The sequence below is a fragment of the Bos grunniens genome, chromosome 2 (assembly GCF_055505025.1).
Source record: "Bos grunniens cultivar Pamir isolate PY7600 chromosome 2, Bosgru_T2T1.0, whole genome shotgun sequence".
In the NCBI taxonomy this organism is placed as follows: Eukaryota; Metazoa; Chordata; class Mammalia; order Artiodactyla; family Bovidae; genus Bos; species Bos grunniens.
The window spans coordinates 19,027,907-19,049,924 of NC_141166.1; the positions used below are offsets into that span (position 1 = coordinate 19,027,907).

At 43.7% G+C, this 22,018-nt stretch overlaps 1 protein-coding gene across 2 annotated transcripts in view; it reads left to right on the top strand.

The window, feature by feature from the left end:
- Positions 1–887: 887 nt before the first annotated feature.
- DNER (delta/notch like EGF repeat containing) overlaps positions 888–22,018 on the top strand; it is a 390,866-nt gene continuing 369,735 nt past the window's right edge. For both annotated transcript variants that reach the window (XM_086337448.1, XM_086337457.1), the window contains exon 1: positions 888–1,244. In XM_086337448.1, the coding sequence (XP_086193574.1) occupies positions 990–1,244 (255 nt within the window). In that variant the 5' untranslated portion in view covers positions 888–989. The remainder of the gene's footprint in view (positions 1,245–22,018) is intronic.

The window sequence follows — 22,018 nt, forward strand, 5'->3', positions numbered from 1 at the left end:
AGTAAACCCTGGCAGGGCCTTCGTGAACATGCACTTCTGAACTGCTCTTTCAGAAAACCGACCGCGTCCTGGGCTGGGAGTCAAGTGACCCACTAGGGTCTAGTCCAGCCCGTCTGGGCCTCAGTTTCCTCCTCGGTTCAAAGGCTGGATTGGACACCCTGATCCCGAGGCCTCTTTCAGCTCTCCCATGCCACAGTCAGACATTTCCGAGCGGCGCGGCCGGCTCCGCCCTCGGCAAAGGGCAGGCTCTCGGTCAGCACCAAGGACAGGGGCCCTGGGGCGCGCTGCGCAGAACTCAAGGTCACTCACTTCCTAGCCAGCCCCACCGATCTGCGGTTGTCAGGGCGCCGGGGTTGGGAGGCGGCGCGGGGAGGGCTGTGTGTGTCGGGAGGAGTGTTGTGGCGGGCGGTGGGGTTGGGAAGGAGCCCCGAGAACGAGATAAGGCCGGTCTCCGCTACGGCCTCGCAGATTCCGCGCCGAGGGGCCGCGGGCGGCCGCGGCCAGTCCGGCAGCTGCTCGTCCCGCGGCGGGCGCGCGCTGCTCGGCACCTGGAAGCCCGTAAAGTCCTCCCCGCGTTGGCATTGACCCCGTCCACCCCTCTTTTCTTCCCGAGCCCCTCGGAGCTCCCCGCCAGTCCCGCATCACCACCGCTGTCTCCTAAAGCCGCTTTTGGACACACCTCCGACTCTGACCGCACCCCTCGTGGCTGGGGGCCCCCTGTCGGCCTCTCTGCTCCGCCTGCCCCAACTCCTGGTTTGGGGGGAAGGGTACCCACCTCCCTCCCTCCCCTGCCCGCCCGGAGCCCCGCCCCCGCTGGCCCCGCCCACAAGCCCCGCCCGCCGTTGCCCCGGGAACCTCTCATCCCGCATCTGCAGGAGGCGCCCGGCCCCACTGAGCTGTGTTCTCGCCGCCAGCACCACCACTCCCGCCGCCAGCGCCGCCGCCGCGCCCCAGCTCCAGCTCCCGCTCCCGCGCCCTCTCCGTCGGCCATGCAGCCCCGCCGCGCCCCGGCACCCGCCCTGCTGCTGCTGCTGCTACTCGTCGCGGGGCCCCGCAGCGGCTGCCTGGCCAGCCCGGTGCCCGCCGCGCCCCTGCCCGTGCCGGGGCCATGCAGCGCGCAGCCCTGCCAGAATGGGGGTGTGTGCTCCCAGCTCCCTGTGCCCGACCCTCAGTCCCCGGCCGCCGCCGGCGAGCCCGGCTACAGCTGCACCTGCCCCGCCGGGGTCTCTGGCACCAACTGCCAGGTGAGTGGACGCGGAGGGCGCGGCGCTGGCCACTGCGCGCTGTCCAGTGCGGGGCTCCAGGGGCCTGACCCAAGCTTCTCCCTTTTCGGGGTGGGCGATGGAAGTGGCCTCTTGGCTCGCGTGAACGCGGACCCCTGGCCGACCTTGCAAGCGTCTCTTCTCTGCCTACCCTGGTTCTCCGGCCGTGCCAGCTCGGGGCTCTCGGGGCGCGCCGTTCCAGGGCCTGGTGGCTACCTTGGCTCTCATACTTCTGGTACGACCGTGAGCCGCCAACTGGTGCGCCCCTCTCGACCCGGGCCGAGCCACCGTCCGCTAGAGCCGGGTCTTGGTGCCCGCCCTAGCTGCAAAGAAGGGCCAGCCTGCGAGCGTCCCTGGCGGGATGTTCGTGTCCAGGTGACCCCTGCTCTTTGTCCCGCTGGACCCGAGCGTGAGCTGTAAGAGCGACAGGGAGTCGCGGGCTCCGTGCCCGGTGGTCGGGCATTTCCTTTCCTTTCCAATTCCCTTGAGGGCTCTGACAAGGCAGCTGGAGACAGAGAGGTCAGCTGCCTCCCCGTGGCCAGACCTTTCTGAGCTCAGGAGGAAGTGCTGGAGCCCTAGGAAACATTCGAGGGGACGTGGCGAGTGGGGCTTGGTGCGTAGCCTTCCCGGCCGACGCTCCTGGAGGCGCATGTTTGGGGCAGGCAGCCAGGCTTAGTGAAGCTTCGAGGAACCGTGGGGCCAGGGGAGGGACGAGAGATGGCCAGCTACTGCCTTTGGATTTGGGATTTCGAGAAGAATCTGGCAGATAATAAACAAGGCTGGTTTAAAGAATGTTAAAAGCTCGGTGAAACCTACTGACCTATTCACACCAACGTTTTCAGTAGGTGACTTGGCAGCCCTGGGTGTGCAGGTAGAAAAACCCCAAGCCTTGGTTCCAAGGCAGGGGCAAAGAGTGGATTTATCTGAAATGATGAAATTAAACCAAGTGAAGGTGGAACACTGTTGAGATCAAATGCTTTCTTCCCTCCATTTGGAGGGGAGGAGTTTATTTCATGTAAATCTAAGAGAATGCCCCAAGAGTTACTTGGAGAATGCTTAGCTGCACTTTTATTCCTGTGGTGAAGAGGCCACATGTGGTTTGATGTGATTTGATAGGGTAGGGTGGGTTAAGCTTTAATATTTTTTGGATAGAGGTAAATAGGACTGAGAAGCTTGACCCTGACAGACAATTTTTGCTATTTTCTAGAATTTTTTTTTTTTCTGGGTAGTAGCAAATAGGGTCAAGCTGACCCTATCTTTTCAGTTTTGTGCTCCTCTTCGTTAGCTGGTTCCAGTGAGCTGATGAGATGAGGATAAGGATGAAGAGGGGATAATGATGAATGTGTGAATGAACCTGGGAGTAAATTTGGGGAATGAGGACTCTCTGGGGAGATGCCAGCTGGAGCCATATGAGCCATTAGGACGAAATCCTGCTCACTGATCTCCCCTGTTGATTGATGATGTGCACGGTGTTTACTGGAGAAATGAGTTGCCTAATTGCTTCCATCAAACCACTCTCACATTTCCATGTCTGAAATCTGTCCTTGAAAGAAATAGTTGATTTGGACTCAGAGTGTAGTAGCGATGCACGGGAGAAGGTAGGTTAGAGTGCACATCAGTTTAAGTATATGGGAGGAAAGACTGAACATAGGGAATTTAACCCAACTCTGGGACTTATTCTTTTGGTAACTCTAAAAATATAAGAAATCTTCAAAAGAGAGAAAAACCTCTTTAGTTCTTCCTAAAGATGATTCACAGAGAAGCATAAATATTTTTTGTCCTAAAGTGGGGGTTTGACAGAAGACTGCGTTTATTCAGAGACGAGTCATGAACTGATGCACAAATATTGCAGAACAACTGGTCAAAACAGTCAGATCTCTAGCTCTGATCTGAGAAGTTCTTAACTGTGTGAATGTGAGGAGAAGCTGTACTGGGTGTCCAGAGTTCTGAGTTGAAGAGAGCTGGAGTTACTGTAATTCTAACAGGAAAGCTTAGCAAATTTGGAACCTGATCTGACTTGGTTACCCAGAAGAACTTAACTGAGATGATTCGGAGTCTTATAAACCCATAACAAATTGATTCCTGTTAATGCTAACTTAATCTTTCATTATCTTGCAGTAACACTCGAGACTCGTTTTCTGTTGAGGGGGAAAAAGGCAATCTGAATAGAGAAGTTAAACAGAGGAAAAAGCCCCTTATGCATACTCAATTACAGATAAGGGAAATGGATGTTAGCCATTGCAGACCGAATGGTTGCTGAAACAGAACGGCATGCTTGCTGGATAAATTGAATATGGAATTCTACCTGTACGTGAAGAGAATTCTTTAGACAGCAAGTGTCACCCCTCCCCCAGCTACAGAGACAATAATGTCAGCAATGGAAACACCAAACCTAACTCTGAGGTTCCCTTCCTCCCTGCCTCCTCCCTCCCTTCCTTCCTTCCTTCCTTCCTTCCTTCCTTTCTTTCTCTTGTCCTCTCCCTCCTCCCCCTCCTTCTATTTTGGGTATGTGTTGCAAGGTTAAGAAAGCCATGAACCACTAATTGGGCTTAAAATGGAGTAAGGCTGTCTTCAGCTTCTGTGTGGTCACTTGGCTGATGTTCGGGCAAGGCCATGGCTCCAGGCAGTGCTTCTGGTATCAGCTGGTGATGGAAGTACCCAGGCTCTGGGAAGTAGTGTGAATAATGTGAAGGAGGATCTGTGGGTTTGAAGCTGAGCTGCCCCCATTGAACCTGCTGTTACAGGCGATCTAAGCCACGTCTCAGGTTCCTCATCTTTGAGGATGGGATCTGCCTCACAGGGTTGGTGATGAACGGTCTGATTCTGTTTTTTGATATTTGATTGCTGACACCTGTCTAGTGTCATCTGTCTCTCTTCCCCTTCTGCCCACGTGGAGGCAAGCTGATAAGATGGCCTAGGTGCTCTTTCCATTGATACTGGCTAGAGGTTCAAGCCATGCAAGCCCCTGTCCAGACTTGTGATACATCTTAAGATACATCTATTTTAAAGTGTTAGAACAGGCTGAAAAGTATGAAATCCTAAGGATTCAATGGATTCTGAGGATGTATATGGAAATCTAACCTACAGAGACGTGGTGACGATGATGACGATTACTAACTCTTTTCTCAAGTACTTGCTATGTGCCAGTGCTATTCCAGGGGCTTTACAAATATAGCTCCCGAGTTCTCCTAGTGTCCTGTGAGCTAGGTGCTGGAACCATCCCCGTTATTTAAATGAAGTACAGAAAAGTTTAATGACTGCCCCAAGGTCACCCTGCTAGTCAGTGTAGGATTTGAACCAGGTGGCTGGCTTGATGTTATTAATAGATCTGTAGAGTCTGAAGGATGCTAAGATGAAAGTCTGGTCCTGTCCCTGTTATTTTTAGCTATGTGACCTTAAATTAGCACCATAACCTCTTTGAGTCTTTTCAGTGAAGAGGGGATGGAGTGATTTCTGAGTCCGGCTTTACTCTAAAACACCCTGTTTTGCTCTGAAACACAGTTCAGATGGCTGTGCCCAGCTGGAATGAAAAGCTTCAGGACTGATAAAGACACAGAAAATTCTCCTTGTGCTGCCTACCAAGCAGGACCTTCCTGCAGAGTTAGAATCATAGGTCCTGCCTGGCTGAAGTTATTTTTTGCTATCGTGAAAGCATATGGATACCACATAAAAGACACCTAAGTATTTCTGATGGATTTGAAAAAAACTTCAGACTTCAAATTAAAATAAAATTATTGAAGCTGCTGTTTTTGCCTTCCTGGTTCATTTGGGGAAGCAGGCAGGTATCAGAGGTGGCAGCTGCTGGGCCAAATTTTCTTTTCGGTGAGTGGTACAGGAATGCCTCCCTTCCATTGAGCCTTCCATCACATGTAAGGATTAAAGTTGTGTTATTTTGTTTGGAAAGCTTTTTTATTTTAATGAAATGATTCTTTGTCAAATATTCAAACAGGCAGACACCTGTTTGTTTTTTCTTGTCATGTTCTCTGGGAATCTTACCCTTTGGGATTAAAATGAAAATGTGTCAATTTCTCCCCTTGGAGGAAAAAGGGGTTTTTGGAGCTGCTTTTTATGGAGTTTTACCCACTAAGCTGATTCTATAATCCTCTCTTTGATTAAACACCCTAACTTGAAACAATGGTTCTGCTTCTGATGAATTTTTGATTGAAGTTTGCTAACAAACAACAACAAGGGATTCTAGCACTTTGCACAGCATCAGCCTTCGCTGCTGAACTTTTTGCACACATTCACACACATGCATGCACACGCACCAGTTCACATTGTGATTGTACAAAATGTTCTGTGTTAGCTGTCAAGAGACATCGCTCCTTCCTCTGGCTTTTCTACAGGTATTCATGTTTTGTGAACTTGTGAGAGAAATTAAACATTTCTGAAGTTCACTGTTCGTATCTCCAAAATGGGCTAGCAATGCTTATCTTATTTTCTTTTTTAGAAAAGGTGCAGTTAATAAATGGGAAATTGTGAATTTTTTTCAATAAATATAAAGATGTATGGGAGAATTATTTCAAAATTTTTTGAGAAAAAAAGTAAAATGTTGCATAAATACAAGGTATACTGCTAGGAGAAAGATTATCTGTTTCTCATATATAATATGATTACACTAGTCTATTCGGTGTCTGTGATTGTTTCCCTTCAAGCAACAGACGACTTTTTCTCCCTAATAGGATGAGTTATACTACAACCTCAGTTTTTAAAATGAAAAAATTCATTGTGCTGAAATTTTGATAAATGTTTGGTTCTTTTTATTATGAAAGAGACAATTTCTTGGAAAAGTCTCAGTGACTTCAAGTTTTCTTTTGAAACAAACAGATAAAGCTCATCTAAATCCTTTGAGCGATTTTAAGAAAGGAAAGAAACAGTTGTTTTTCTTGGCATTATGAAAATGGAGTGATTTCTTATTTGGTCTATCTGGTGCATTCTTAGGAAACATCATTTTTCCCAGCTTGGCCACCTGACAAAGATGCATTTCTGTCTTTAGCTTCTTTGCTTAAGCGTCTCATGTGACACAGTATCATCCAAAGTGCTTTTGTTTATGCCCTCATTTCAGGCATCAAACAGGAAAGAAAACCTGTCTGAAGCTGAAGGGTATTTGAGTCAGAAAACGGAATGGCTGAGTTATATTTTTAGATCTTCTTACTGATTCAGGAGACGGCTGTGGTCAGTGCTGCCTAACCCAGAGGCAGGAACGTCCGAAATTTGCCCCCCAGACAGAAAGTCCAACAGCACAGTAAAGTTTGTGGATAGAATTTTTTTTTAAGCTTTTTTTAAAGAGAAATTTTATCTGTTTTTTCGATGTGAGCCATTTTTATAGTGTTTATTGAATTTGTTACAATATTGTTTCTGTTTTTTATTTTGACTTTTTTGGCCACGAGAAATGTGGGATCTTAGTGCCCCAACCAGGGATCAAACCTGCACCCCCTGCATTGGAAGGCGAAGTCCTAACCACTGGACTGCCAGGGAAGTCCCGAGAATTTCTTTATATTTCCTCCTTCCTTCTTTATTTACACTGGTGTTCAACCCTGGCTGCATGTTAGAGTTACCTGGGAGCTTTAACATCAATGAGCGCCTGGGTCCCTCTACTCCCACCCCCAGGTTCTGATTTAATTGGTGGGCTCTGGGCACCTGGGATTTTAAAATGTCTTCCAAGTAATTCTACTGTAGGACCAGGGTTGAGAAGCCCCCTCTGGACTCTGGACATCTCCCCCACAGCCTGCCCTGCATGTGGCATGTGGCAGAGAAAAAGAGTACAAATCCCAACCTGCTCTTGGACCTTCTCATCCAAAAGCACCCAGCTTCAAATGGCCTGGAATTTCTGGCTTATGCTTTCCTCCAATGGCAAAGATTTTGCATCTTAAAGTGGACTTGAAGTCTCCATGAAGCTGGCATGCGCTGGATTGTTAAGAGTCCAGGTGAGGGAATCAGACCTAGGGTGGACTCTGAAGGTCCTCGGATAAGTAGTTCGTTTTTCTGCCCCTTGATTTTCTCTTCTGTGAAAATGGGATCCCAATGCCAACCTTGAAATTTGTTGTGGATTAGAAAAGTATCCAGCCCAGTGATTGGCCCAGAGGAGACACCTACTAAGAGCTAGTAGCCATTGTGTATATCTGTAAGAGGAATCTTGTTTATTTCATGCTTTTCCTTTGGATATATATATACCTGATTTCCAAAAAGACTAAAATTCCACCAGTAGAGATTCTTTTCTTTGCTTGTGATATATCAGATACTAGAAAGCTCCGATTTTGGTGCTGACTCCCCACTGCACTGACTTTTGTTAGTTTCTCCTCTGTAGCCCCCTTACCAGGTAGGTGCCAAACGACAGAGAACGATGTGGCCTGAGCATGTGCAGGCCACCTAGCCTTTTATGGAATCATTCATTGCTTCATCTGAACACTGACCTATCTTTGGTCAACAATCACAGTGTGAGTCGGAGTGCAGTTGTCTTTAAGAAGAGGGGCTTCTCTAAGTCGGCCACTGATGCTCCCCAGGGTGAGTGAGGGCAGAGCAGGACCCCAGATAGGACTGCCGGCTTCAGGACTCCAGGAGCACCAGGCATCATACAGCAGACAGGCCCCCTGCCAAGAATGGTTTTAACATTTTCAAATGATTGGAAACAAAAATAAGAATAAGGTTTGGGGATGCATGAAAATGATATAAAATTCAATTTTCAGTATCCGTCAGACTTTGTGGAACACAGCCACGCCCATTCGTTTAAGTACTGTCCATTTGTTTAAGTACAGCGGAGTGGAGAATTTGCAACGAACAAGATGGATTACAAGGCTGAAAATATTTATCTGGTCCATGCCAAGGGGAGAGGTTGACTGACTATTTTCATAAATGTTGGTGAAAAGAATTTACTTTTCCATTTTTATTTGACTGAGCTAAAGACTGGTCCTGGTCCCCCTTGCCAAGTCCTTCCACAGTCTTTCTTCTCAAGGGATGTTTGTAGCCAGGCTCTAGGGTCCAACCCTAAGGCTGTATCAGTGTCTCTCCCACAGCATCCTTAATTTTTAAGCAAAGTGAAGTGTATTAATATAGGAAACTGTTAAGTATATCTTCCATATACTACCCAAGAAAGGGAAGATATAGAAAATATGAAAAGAAAACCAAACTCTCTAACTTTAAACTGACCTTCCTGATTATTCCTTACACGCAGGGTTTTCAGACTTTATAAAAAAAATTAAGGTATAATTTGCATACAGTAAAATTCACCCTTTTAAGCATTCAGTTTTATGATTTTTGAAGTATAGTTGTGTAGCTGTCTCCATAATCAGGATATAGACTAGCTCATTACCTTCATAAATTTCAGCTTGCCCCTTTGTGGTGAACCCTCTCCCCTGCCCCAGCCTCCACTGATCTGATGTCTGTTCTTAGAGTTCTGCGGCTTCCAGAACATTATATAAATTAAAGAAGGCGTGCTGCTTCTACTTGGTGTAAGACTTCTGAGGTTCCACGCGTCAATGGTTTTTCTTTTTATTGCTAAGCAGTATCCCACCGTATGGATACACCACTGTTTGCTTTATCCTTTCACTCGTTGATGACTTTCCGGTTGTTGCCAGTTTTTGGTGATTATGACTAAAGCTGCTGTAAACATTCATCTACATTTAAGTGGGCATGTTTTCATTTCTCTTTGGTAAGTACCTAGGAGTGGGATTGCTGGGTCACATGGTAAGGACATATTAAACTTTATAAGAAGTTGTCAAGCTGGTTCCCAGCATGTTACTTTGCATTAAGTGAGAGCTCCAGTTGCTTGCGTCCTTATCAGTTCTTGGTATCATTGGTGCTTTAGGTTTTAGCTGTTCTAATACCTGTCTGTAGCAGCATCACACTGCTGTGTTAATTTGCATTTTCATAGCAATGGATGATATTGAGTATTTTTTAATGTGCTGTTTGCCATCCATACCTTTTCCTGGATGAAATATTTGTTCACATGAGTCGTGAGAATTCCTTCTATATTTTGGGTACAAATCCTTTATTCAGTATGTGACTTGCAAATATTTTCTCCTAATCTGTGGCTTGTCTTCTTATTTTCTTGACAGTGTCTTTTGAAGGGCAGGTTTTTAGAACTCATGGAATCTAATGTATAATTTTTTCCTTTTTTGATTTGTGCTTCTTTTTCTGTTCTATGTAAGAAATCTTTGCTTAACTTAAGGTCACAAAATTTTTCTCCTGTATTTTCTTCTAGACTTGTATTGTTCTAGGTGTTACATTTAAGTCTTTGACCTATTTAGAGATAATAGTTGTATTTGTGTGTGGTTCAGTGTACGAGTAGCTTTTATTTATTTTTGACATAGGAATATCCAGTTGTTCCAGAAATAATTGTTGACAAGACGCTCCACTGAATTATCTTGGCACCTTTGTTGAAAATCATTCGAATATACATGTGTGGGTATACTTTATTCTATTCCATTGACTCTATATATCTGTCCTTCTGCCAGTTTTATACGACCTTGATTACTGTAGTTTTAGAGTAAGCCTTGAGGTCAGGTTGTGTGAGTCCTTTAAATTTGTTGAGATGACATGAAGTTCAAGACTCAGGATAGCATGTCACATCTAGATAGAAATTAAAGTTCTTAACCTGGAACCTACAGATGGTTTCAAGAGTATGTCGATGTCTTGAGATTCCAACTTTTGTATGTATTTGTTCTCCTAGAGAATGGCCCACAAGTTTCATGAGACTCTTGAAGAAGTCTTCCACCAATAAAATAACCACTGGAACCGAGGAAGACGAAACTAGTTAAATGTACAAGGAACTTCTGGGCATGGACTAAGGCATGTGCCAAGAACCACCCTGGGACCATGAAGCAGCTCCCAAATAGGGGTGCCGGATAAAATACAGGCTGTTCAGTTAAATGTGAATCTCACATAAAAATGGGTTTTGTTTCCTTTGTGTCCCAGTATTGCACATTGTTCTTCTGAAATTCAAATTTAACTGGGAGTTCTGTAGTTTTAATTTGCTTAGTCTGACAACCCTACCTGAAAATCCTAACTAATCCTTACTCTGATTCCCAGCTTTGCTCTGAAGAGTTCCTCAATGACAATTTAAATTCTTGCCAAATAGTTACACAAGGCCAATTTTATTAGCTTGCATTTAAAAGAATAACTTAGCTCATAGTTTTACATCTTCATAGTCCCTTTCAAGGGCAACTGTCAAACTGTGTTACGGCATTAAAAATGTGTAAAAATATAGGAAATAAGGCCACTGGTAACCTTATCTTACCCCTTTCCCATCTCTTCTGCTAGTCTCATGCCTCTGCAGTAATCATTATTCACGTTTTGGTGTGTAGTTTTACATTGTCCTCTCTGTACATAGAAGCATATGCGAAGCATATGTAAATTCTCATATATCCATGCAGCTATTTTATATAAAGAAGAAATAATCTTATGCATACTATTCTGCAGATTTTTTTCTTAATCTATTGCGAAAATTTTACCATGTCTTAAAACAGAAAGCAAGCTCGGTCTTTTTGATGGATGAATAGTATTCCATTATGTGAATATTTATGTACTCATTTTTTACTGAAATGCACTACTTCCATTTTTCCATTATAAATGATGTTGCAATGACGATATATGTATACATAATTATATGCAATGACATATGTGTGTGTGTGTGTGTGTGTATATATATATATATGCATGTCAAAAGTTATATATATTAAGCATTTTAATAAGTATTGCTAAATTGCCATCCAGAAAGATTGAACAGTTTTGCTCATTTACTCACAGCATTTGAGAATGCCTGTTCATGCATATTTTTGTTAATCCTGGTATCCCAGATTTTGATTTATTTTTATGTGTTAACCGATAGATAAAACATGGTATCTTCCTGGTTTTCTTTGCATTTTAAAAATTGTGAATGAAAGAACACTTTTTTTTTTTTAATGAATTGACTATTTTTATTTCTGCCTGATTTTCTTTTGGGTTGTTCATTTTTAAAACTGATCTATCCTGGGACTTCCCTGGTGGTCCAGTGGTTAAGACTCCCTGCTCCCAATGCAGGGGGCATCGGCTCAACCTCTTACCAGGGAAGGAAGGTCCCGCTTACTGCCTGGTGTGCCAAAAAAAAAGTTGATCTGCAGTAGCTCATTGTTAATGAGAAAGTCAGCCCTTTGTCCTTTGTGTTATTAATATTTTCCCCTACTTATCTTTTCTCTTTTGATTCTGCTTATGCTCATTGTTTTGCCCTTTAGAATTTTATCATTTTTTGTTCTTATTTATAAATCCAAGTTCATCATGGTCAATAGGTTTTAATTAGAATTCTAATGTTTGATACCAGTACTATATTGTACAATATTTTGAGAACTGCCTAATTTAAACCAGGAGTTTGCTTTTAAAGAATTCTGTTTTGGCTAAGATTTATATTGACAGGACTGATCCTATTGTCTTTTTAGAATGTATAATTAAACATAACTAGCCCTAGTTTATGGCTATTTTAGGAAGGACTGGCATGGATCTTCTAAATCATATTTAAATACTTGTAATTTGTCTTTATTTTTTTTGAAGCTGAAACACTGCAACAATTTTATTAAGATGCTTCATTTGTTTTTAAAAAAGAACTATTCAGCAAAGTTCCCTTTTAATAATTGGCATGGGTTTCTTAGTATTTTGTTAAGATCACCAAGTTAATTTTAATGGTATTATTGGATACCAGAGTATTTCTTAGAAGTTCTTGATGGTGTAATGGTCTGATTTCAAAAAGTGTTCTCTATCCAGGCTTGGGCAGAAAAAGACTCATCTTAATATTCAGCAAAATGCAAATTTCCCTTATGCTTTAATTTCATGTTATATATTTAGCACGTTTTCCCTTGAGAACAACCCCTTTTTTTCCTGACCAGGAATTTTTGTGGTCCTCTATCTTCATTTTCACTCTTTAAAACTGGCCATTGGTTTTTTTTTTTTTTTTGATTGTGCAAAAGGGAATTCTTTTATTTCTGTAGAAAAGCTTCATAATGAGAGAAATAATAAGTGAGACAGAGAAATGAGAACTCATATTAGCATTTCTATGAGGCTTAAAATAAACTCTCAGCTGGAGAGAAGTAAATTTAATATTATGTTTTCTTTTATAAAGAAGGGGTTGGATGGGTGTAGGATGGAGATTTGGGGGCTATACTGACTGAAAGAAAAATCACTCTTGTTTTTGTTTTCTAAAGAAAAAAACCATTATGTTCAGCCTTAAGAGGGCTAAAAACTGTGCTCAGTGTGCTGACTCCTTTAAAAAAATCTCTTACATGAGGTTTTCCTCGCTTCCCTCACCTTCAGTGGACCCTTGAGATGTTTTGTATGTTCGGAAGAAAAATTAAAAATTTTTTTTTATTGGTGTACAGTTGATTTATAATGTAGTGTTGATTTCACGTGTACAGCAAAGTGAATCAGTTATCCGTATCCGTATCCATATATCCATATATCCACACTTTAGATTCTTTTCCCATACAGGCCATTATAGAATATTGAGTAGAGTTCCCTGTGCTGCACTTCAGTGCATGTGAAGTTGTTTCAATTGTGTCTGACTCTTTGCAACCCTATGGACTGTAGCCTGCTAGGCTTCTCTGTCCATGGGATTGTCCAGGCAAGAATACTGGAGTGAGCTGCCATGCCCTCCTCCAGGGGGATCTTATTTGCCAGGGTTGATGTCTTCTTGCTTCTGTCCTTGCCCGGCACACAGCATCCCAGGTAGTCCATTCCTGGCCTGGTCTGTTGCCCCAGTTCTCATAACATTCTGCTTGTCCACTCCATTGTCTCTTCCTGAAAGAGCTCAGTGTCTGGGGCTCCCTCCCAGGAAGACATGTGCACTGGGGAGCTGTGTCTTCTGACTCAGCCTGGGCCTCGAGCCCTGCTCGTCCACTCCAGCAATCAAGCCGCATTCTAGTACTTGTGTCTGCTGATCTCCTTTGGGAGAAGGAGGGAGCTGGACAGGGGTACTGGAACCACTGTGAATAAGTGGCTCTAGGTGTCATTGGTCCGCTTGCTTCACTTCACTGAGAAGAAAATCAAGGCCAGAAAGTGCAAAAAAAAAAAAAAAAAAATGCAGGGCCATCCAGATCCTAAGTAGCCACATACAGCTTGAGGACGGTCTTGGTCTGGTTGGCAGACCTTCACATGCCTGGTGCAGTCCCCTTCTCTAGGCCTTGGCACCCATGGGGCACATGCAGTGTGCCCGGTGTGGTCTCTCTGGTCATCGTAATAGGTTGCTGTACCATCTGAGCATGCTTGTTTGTTAAGGAGCTAGCTCCTGTGGGTTTATGTAGAGCACTGACATAGCTAGTTTTTTAATGAGCTCAGTATAAATGAGAAATTCGAGTGGGCAGGGAGGTGGGACCCCTTGCCCTTGGTGATGGGCCTGTGGGGCTGCAGGCTGGAGATCACTTGTTGCTTAGCAACCACTGCCAGGCTTTTTGTTTCTTCCAGCCTGAACCTAGGTAATATCCTCAGGGATTGGGATTTGGGCAGCCTGGTTTAGAAAGGAGTGGGAATTGGGTGTTTCATAAGCTCAGTATGGGGGCTTCCCTGGTGGCTCAGTGGTAAAGAATCTGCCTGCCAATGAGGGAGATGCGGGTTCGATTCCTGGGTTGGGAATATCTCCTGGAGAAGTAAATGGCAACCCATCCAGGATTCTTGCCTGGAGAATCCCATGGACAGAGGAGCCTGATGGGCTACCGTCCATAGGGTTGCAAAGAGTCAGACACGACTTCATGATTAAACAATAACAACAAAGCTTAACATGGCCCCTAGGGCACAGCCTTCTACCCTAAACAAAGAAACAGACAAACAAATACCTTCAGGGAGCTGGCAGTTCTGGCAACTCTGGATAGTTTGTGGCCCAGAGAAGCTCATAAAACAAACTGAATCCTCAGGTCAAGGGCTCAGCCTAAACATCTGCTTCCCATTCGTCCCTCCATTTCCATGACTTGGAATCTTCCAGGCCTGACCCACTCACAGTCTGACACTGAAACACGTTTTTTGTAGAATGCTGGGGGAGGGGAGGAGATGATGCTCTTTGTCTTTCAAAGCAAGGTTAGTAATCTAAGGAACTCATCCTTTCACTAGCAGTTTCTGAGAGTGAAAGTTAAGTCACTCCTGTCTGACTCTTTGCGACTCCATGGACTGTAGCCTACCAGGCTCCTCTGTCCATGGGATTTTCCAGGCAAGGGTACTGGAGTGGGTTGCCATTGCCTTTTCCAGGGGATCTTCCCAACCCAGGGATCGAACCCAGGTCTCTCGCATTGCAGGCAGATGCTTTACCATCTGAGCCACCAGGAAAGCCAGTTTCTGGGCACTGATTAAAATGGTGTTGGAGGAAGTCATTGAGAAGACTTGACTGCTAGCTGATTTTCCAGCTTACTCTGAGCAATTGGTAGCTCCTCACCCATCCCCGTCTCATCCTTGGAATGTGCATTCTGCCCGCCATTACCATGAGAGCCATCTTCAAGGACATGACCTTGAGAGCAACGTGTTGTTGAGAGCATCTGGACTGGAGACATGGCTGAACCTCTACATAAATTTTAAGATTCTGGAGGGCAGGGACAGAAATCTGTCTTGTGATGCCCAAGATATACCTCATAAGTAAGTTCCTTTGCTTATTAAATCTGCCACCTGCCATTCCACAGGGGGCTAGTTTCAGATTTCACCCTGGAAGTTCACGAGTTTTCACACTGACAGATGGCAACACATTTTGTAGACTTTTAGAGCTTGGAACCATCCTAGAATTCATCTTGGCCATTTCTCTAATTTTGCAGAAGAAAGTGAAGACCACAGAGACAAATGTCAGAGTCAGAAGTTGAATATTGCTTACTTCCCATCTTTGGACTCTCTTCACCAAAGAATTTAAGCTTAGACATTTGGAATCACAAGGACAGTCCTCTGGGCAAGTATGGTGGGAATTGCCCATAAAAGCATATTTAGGTTCTTATGGGCACTCAGATTCACATTCAGTATTCAGTTACTTATGTGCCTGGCTGTGTGTGAGGCTCCTTTCTCTGTATTATGTGTTTTTAATCTTCATATTTCTTTGGAGGAGGCATTTCCTTTGCTTGATAGGTGAGACTGGAGTGGATTGAGTATCTTGGTGATTTACCCAAGGTCAAACAGTGGCTGGGTTGATACTGGAGTCCCCTGTCTACATATGTAGTGTTTTCTTCATGTTATCACAGCTGTCTACTGCTCATCCTTCAATGTATAGAAAAATTCACTATACATGATGTTGAGCTCAGTACTGAAATTTATCCCATTCGGTTGAAGACTTAAAGTGGTGAAATACTGTAATCATTGCATCATTTTATTTTTTGGCAATTAAGATACATCTTAGACAAGCAGGCCATTGTTTTAAGATGGCCTCAACATAAAACCATTTTCATCTGGATCAGAAACAATTTTCCTGCATGGCTTAATGCTTTTGCCTAACACCTTCGGAAATCACTGTTAAAAGTGTGATTTTGTATTTTAACTGATAGAAAACCTCTAAAAATAAAATGAGTTTTATTCGAGTAATAATTAACTTGCAGTAATCACTTGTAATTCACAAAATTCAGTAATTTGAATAACCATAGCTAAAAGCCAGTAAAATTACTAATTTTAAGATGATTGTGAATTTTGTATGTTTCCATGAGTATGAGTAGACCAGAAGTACAATTAAGTGTTTCACTAAGTAGACATAATTGTGTGTGTGCATGCTCGATTGTCCAGTCTTGTCTGATTCTTTGGACCCCATGGACTGTGGCCCTCCAGGCTCCTCTGTTCATGGAATTTTTCAGGCAAGAATACTGGAATGGGGTGCCATTTCCTCGTCCAGGGGAAGGAGGAAATTCAACCCAGGGATGGAACCTGAGTCTTCTGCATTGGCAGGTGGATTCTTTACCACTGAGCCACTGGGAAGCTCGTAGTCTTAAATAGGAATGTATTAAGCCCTCTTATAAGGACTTCGGTGATTATGTATGAGGTTCTTATCTTATAGATGAGAAAAATGAAGATGAGAGAGGTTTGAAAACCAGGCCAGATCAAGATTCTTTCACACTTGTAGCGGGTGTTAATTAGAACTCCTTGGGTTGCAAGCAACAGAAAGCTCAGCTAGCTCAAGCAAGAAAGGAATCTCTAGTTTCATGGGACTGAAAAGTGTAGACACTATGGTATCAGGGGCTCAAATAATGTCATCTGGGCCATGAGTCTCTCTAGCTCTCTGCCCCACTTTCCTCCGTGTTGGCTTTATTCTCAGATTCCAGCTGGTGACCTCCAGCAGCTCCAGGCTCACACCATCCTTAAGTGACCCTAAGGGGACAAAAGAGCCTCTTTTTCCAGTTGCTTGGGAAAGTCCTGAAATTAGCTTTGGTTGATTGACATGGGTCAAATGTGTGTCTCTGAACCAATCATTGTGGCTCAGAGATTAGATTCTGAGCATTGACCAGCCCTGGGTCGTGTGTCCAGCACAGGACTAACCCTAGTCAGACTTTGGGGACCAAGATTGGAAGGAAGGCTTCTCTTAAGGAAATCATATACTGTTCTCAGAACAAGGGGTAATAGCTGTTGAGAATAAAGTCAATGGATTCCCAATATGCCTGCTGCCTTTCTCTTTATGATGATTCTTCATACTTGAATGGTGTTTCTCCAAAAATGAATTCCTCCTGTCTGCCTCTTTGCATTCTGTCTCCTTGGGACTTCCTGGAAGGGTACTTTTTACGATGCTTGTGTGTAAATTTTGTTGCCATGTTGATCTCCATTTTTTTTTTAGGTGATTTTAATATCTTACATTAGAGAGCATATGTGGATCAGGTAGTTTCAAAATATTGTACTATATGTTTTAGGAGGACTCTCAATATCTATTTTTACACCCACCTTTACACACGCACACACATACACACACACACACACAGAATGTTAGAAAATGTCCATGTGTTTCGATATCTGGTGTTCTAGAGCTGTTCAGAATTGTTTAGCTGATATACATTTATTTCATCTTGATGACACAGATATTTAAATTGATACAAGGATACAAGGATACAAGGATCACAGGCAATAATGAAGTCCCCCCATCAGTTAATGGACTCTGAAGCAAGAGTAATTATTCCAGGGACTGGAACAGTTCAGTGGTTGATGTGGTAGGAGGCTTGAGACTTGGAATCAGAAGACTCAGGTTCTGGCTTGGCCACTTCTTAGGATAGAGAGAGAGCTTGTTGTTTTGTGGGAGAGATGTTAACATAACTGGCTATAAAAGAGGACCACAAAGCAATCCATCAATCAATGGAGGAGAACAGACAACTCTCCCTTGTGGAAGAATTGCAGGTAGTTTATGGATATACTGTTCCTCAAAGAGGGAACCTAATTCCCCCTCCTCAACTGTGGACTGTACCGAGTGACTTCCTCCCAAAGAATGCACTGTGCAAATCGGGATGAGTGATCTTAAGAGCAACCAGATGCTCTGCCAGGCAATCAAGATCATCAGCAGTGATAAGTCATGGTAACAGCATGCACCCTTGACATTCTGGCTTGTGATTCATCCAACCTCAGATATGCAGATGAAACCACTGTCATGGCAGAAACTGAAGACCCTCTTGATAAGGGTGAAAATGGAGAGTGAAAAAGCTGGCTTAAAACTCAACATTCAGAAAACTAAGATCATGGCATCCAGTTACATCACTTCATGGCAAATAGCTGGGGAAAAATTGAAAACAGCGGAAGATTTTATTTTTGTGGGCTCCAGAAACACTGTGAACAGTGAGTGCAGCCACAAAATTAAAAGACACTTATTCCTTGGAAGAAAAGCCATGAAAAACCTAGACAGCATGTTAGAAAAGAGAGACATCACTTTGCCGTCAAATGTCCATATAATCAAAGCTATGGTTTTTCCAGTAGTCACGTACAGTTCAATTCAGTTGCTCAGTCTTGTCCAACTCTTTGTGACCCCATGGACTGCAGCATGCCAGGCCTCCCTGTCCATCACCAACTCCCAGAGTTTACTCAAACTCATGTCCATTGAGTCGGTGATGCCATCCAGCCATCTTATCTTCTGTCGCCCCCTACTCCTCCCACCTTCAGTCTGTAGTCATGTACAGATGTGAAAATTGGACCATAAAGAAAGCTGAGTGCTGAAGAATTGATGCTTTCAAACTGTGGTGCTGGAGAAGACTCTTGAGAGTCCCTTGGCCTGCAAGGAGATCAAACCAATCAATCCTAAAGAAAATCAACCCTGAATATTTATTGGAAGGACTGATTCTGAAGCTAAAACTCCAATACCTTGGCCACATAATGTGAAGAGCCGATTCATTGGAAAAGACCTGATGCTGGGAAGGATTGAAGGCAGGAAGAGAAGGGGGTGGCAGAGGAACAGATGGTTAGATAGCATCACTAACTCAATGGATATGAATTTGAGCAAACTCCTGGGGATAGTGAAGGACAGGGAAGCTTGGCATGCTGCAGTCCATGGGGTCACAAAAAGTAGGGCATGACTTAGAGACTGAACAACAACCCTTGATATGATGTAATGAAAATGACACTTTACTTCTGTGGTTTTCCTCTCCCATAATCCCAGTTCAATTATGATAAAAATGGCAGTTAAGTCCTTGATAGACACATTTGTGTGTGTGCTCAGTTGCTTAGTCATATCTGACTCTTGTGACCCCATGGACTGTAGCCCACCAGGCTCCTCGGTCCATGGAATTCTCCAGGCAAGAATACTGGAGTGGGTTGTCATTTCTTCTTCCAGGGGGTCTTCCTGACCCAAGGATAAAACTCGCAACTCCTGTGGCTCTGACATCAGCAGGCAGATAAGTCCTAATGTCCCTAATTGAGGGACATTCTACAAAATACCTGATCATTACTCCTCAAAATTATCAAAGTCATCAAGACAAGGAAAGTCTGGGAAAGAACCTGTCACATCCAAGAAGAGCCTGTGAATCCATAAAGGCCACCTGTAATATGGGATCTTGTAATAGGAGAAGGACGTTAGGAAAAAGCTAAGGAAACCTGAATAAAGAATAGACTTTAGTTGGTAATAATGTGTCAATATTGGCTCATTTATTGTGACAAAGGTACCAAACTAATGCCAGATATCAGTGATAAAAGAACCAAGTTATGGAGTGTATGCTAATTCTCTGTGCTCTCTTCACAACTTTCCTGTGAATCTGAAAGTATTCTAAAATAAAAAAAGTTTACTTAAAGAAAATGAGCTTCCCTCACTTCAGCCAAAAGTATTTTATCAAACTCTGTTTCCATCCAGGCCCTGGCACTGGGAGATCCGAGATGAATTAGATGTGTTCTCTGCCCCTGGTTGTTACTGGGCAGATGTTAAAGCAGGTTCAGGGAGGTTGAATGATTTTTCCAAAGAAGAGCAAAGTCTGTCATTCCTGAGACTCAGGGATATATGTAAGGCATATTTTGTTTGGTAGGCAAAGGGGGAAAAGACATCTTGCCTCCTCCATCAGTGGTCCTCAACCCTGGATATTGGATGAGGCTTCCCTAGTGGCGCAGATGGTAAAGGTCTGTCTGCAGTGCAGGAGATTCGGGTTTGATCCCTTGGTGGGGAAGATCCTCTGGAGGAGGGCATGGCAACCCACTCCAGTATTCTTGCCTGGGAAACTCCATGGATAGAGGAGCATGGCAGGTTACAGTCTGTGGAGTCAGAAGAGTCGGAAGCGACTAAACCACCACCACCAGGGGATCTTTAAAAATGCAAATATCTGTGTACTAAATGCTCAAAAAATGTTATTTACTGTTAAAAAAGTACAGATGCCTGGGTCTTACTCCAGACCTATTACATCAGAATCGGGGTGGGGGTGGTGTCTGGGTGGCCTTTTGACGAAGGACCCCCTAGGTGATCCTGATGGGCAGCTATGGTCCAGGACCACTGGCCTGCTTATTTGTGTAGGTCACATAGCACATTTTCGAGTCATTCCTCTCCCTTCTGGAATACCACCTTTCTTCTGCTTTATTGCTTGAGAGCTTGGTTTGGTTTCTTCACTTGTGTTGGTCTGCTCCAAGACAAAGTAAGCCTTCCCTGAAAATTGTGGTAGCTCAGGTCTGCCATGATCAAATTAAACTGGTGATTCTATGTTCTTGTCCTCTCCTCTTATGCATCCAGCTGTGGGATTCCACGTTACGTATTCAGTCCCTTCACTCTTTGGATCCGGGGATTTTCATCCCGGTTCTGTGACCTTGAACAAGTTGCATCCTGTCTCCGAGCCTCATTTCCCTCAGCCCTAAATTAGACCCCATCAAGTGTATCTCTTCTGGTTGTTATGAAGGTGACAGTGATTCAGGTCACAACTGAACACATGGCTTTGATCCATCATCTGCCAGCCCAGGAACTTTCCTTCTCTATAGGAAAATTTCCTAAATTGTTTATTTCTTTTCTTTTTCAAAAATAAGTTTCCATGTGCATTTTGCTCTAATGCCTGTAGGAAGTGGACTCAAATATTTGCAGAATCATCCGATATAGTTTCTAAAAAGAATCAAAGGATATACTTTTCCTGGTTCCTTTCTTCGGGACCCCTCTAGAAGCAACTAGAAAAGAAGTTTGTTTTTGTTTATTTTGTTCTGCAAGGGTGATTGGAGTGGATTGTTGAAGATGACTTTTCTTTGTCTCTGTCACCCTCGTGTTGACTTTAAATGAGAATCATTGTGGTGGAAAGTCAGTTGTCTTCAAACTGAATCTTGAATGTGTGCTTTATGGTTCAATATTTCCACTGATAAGAACAGCTCTGGCCTGTCATAAGGGCCAATATTATAGCACAAACGAAGCATTTTGCTAGGGCCTACATGATTTGTAATGATCTCTCTCAAGGCTTCACACTGGCTCCATTGCTTTATCGTGTTCCAAATTTCAATTTCTGTTGCTCGAGAGAAAGTAAGATATCTGTTATACTGTTGTCTGAATCAGATCAGTTGGGCTTTGTCTGGTAATTCCCTTTATGCATTATTTTCTATAGAACTTGACAAATGATTAATCAACATGACACATTCTCATCTTGCATATGTTTCTTTGGGGAAATTACTGGAGTTAGTTGGCTGCATTGTTGAGTACTTAGTTGCTATCTGAGCGTGGGAAGAGAAACTTTAACATGGGGCTTAACATGCTTTGGAAGGTTTACTTGTAAACATCCTAAGACTACAATGACCCACTGATGCAAAATAATTGCAGCCTTCAAATTTAATTACTCTAGTTATGCTTGCCAAAGGTTGTTCCATTAGGAATCCTGCATTTAAACAGAAGAACAAACTTTTTTGTCTTGGTACCAGGGTAGTAAGCTAGGAAGAATTCTTGATGGGGAGTAAGGAGGCTGTGTGTGTGTGTACTCAGTCATTCATGTCTGACTCTTTGTGACCCCATGGACTGTAACCTGCCAGGTCCCTCTGTCCATGGAATTTTCCAGGCAGGAATACTGAAGTGGGTTGCCATTTCTTTCTCCAGGGGATCTTCCTGACCCAGGGATCGAACCTGTGTCCCTTGAGTGTCCTGCATTGCAAGTGGATTCTTTACCATTAACGCCACCTGGAAAACCCATAAGGAGGCTAGATTCCATCCTTAGCTTGCAGTGGGAAACCACCTAACCTTTCTGGGCCTTAGTTACATCATCTCAGTGCTTTCAGCTTCTCCAAGATTCCACTGAAGGCTGTGATCATTTTGGTGGTAGGAGCTCTTACATTTGTCCAATGGGGCCAGAGAGGGCCTTTGGTGGTGTCTGCCCCCTCTATTGGCCCTGCCTTTCCAATTAATGAAAGTATGCCTGTCTGTGAATGCACTTTCAGCAGGCAGG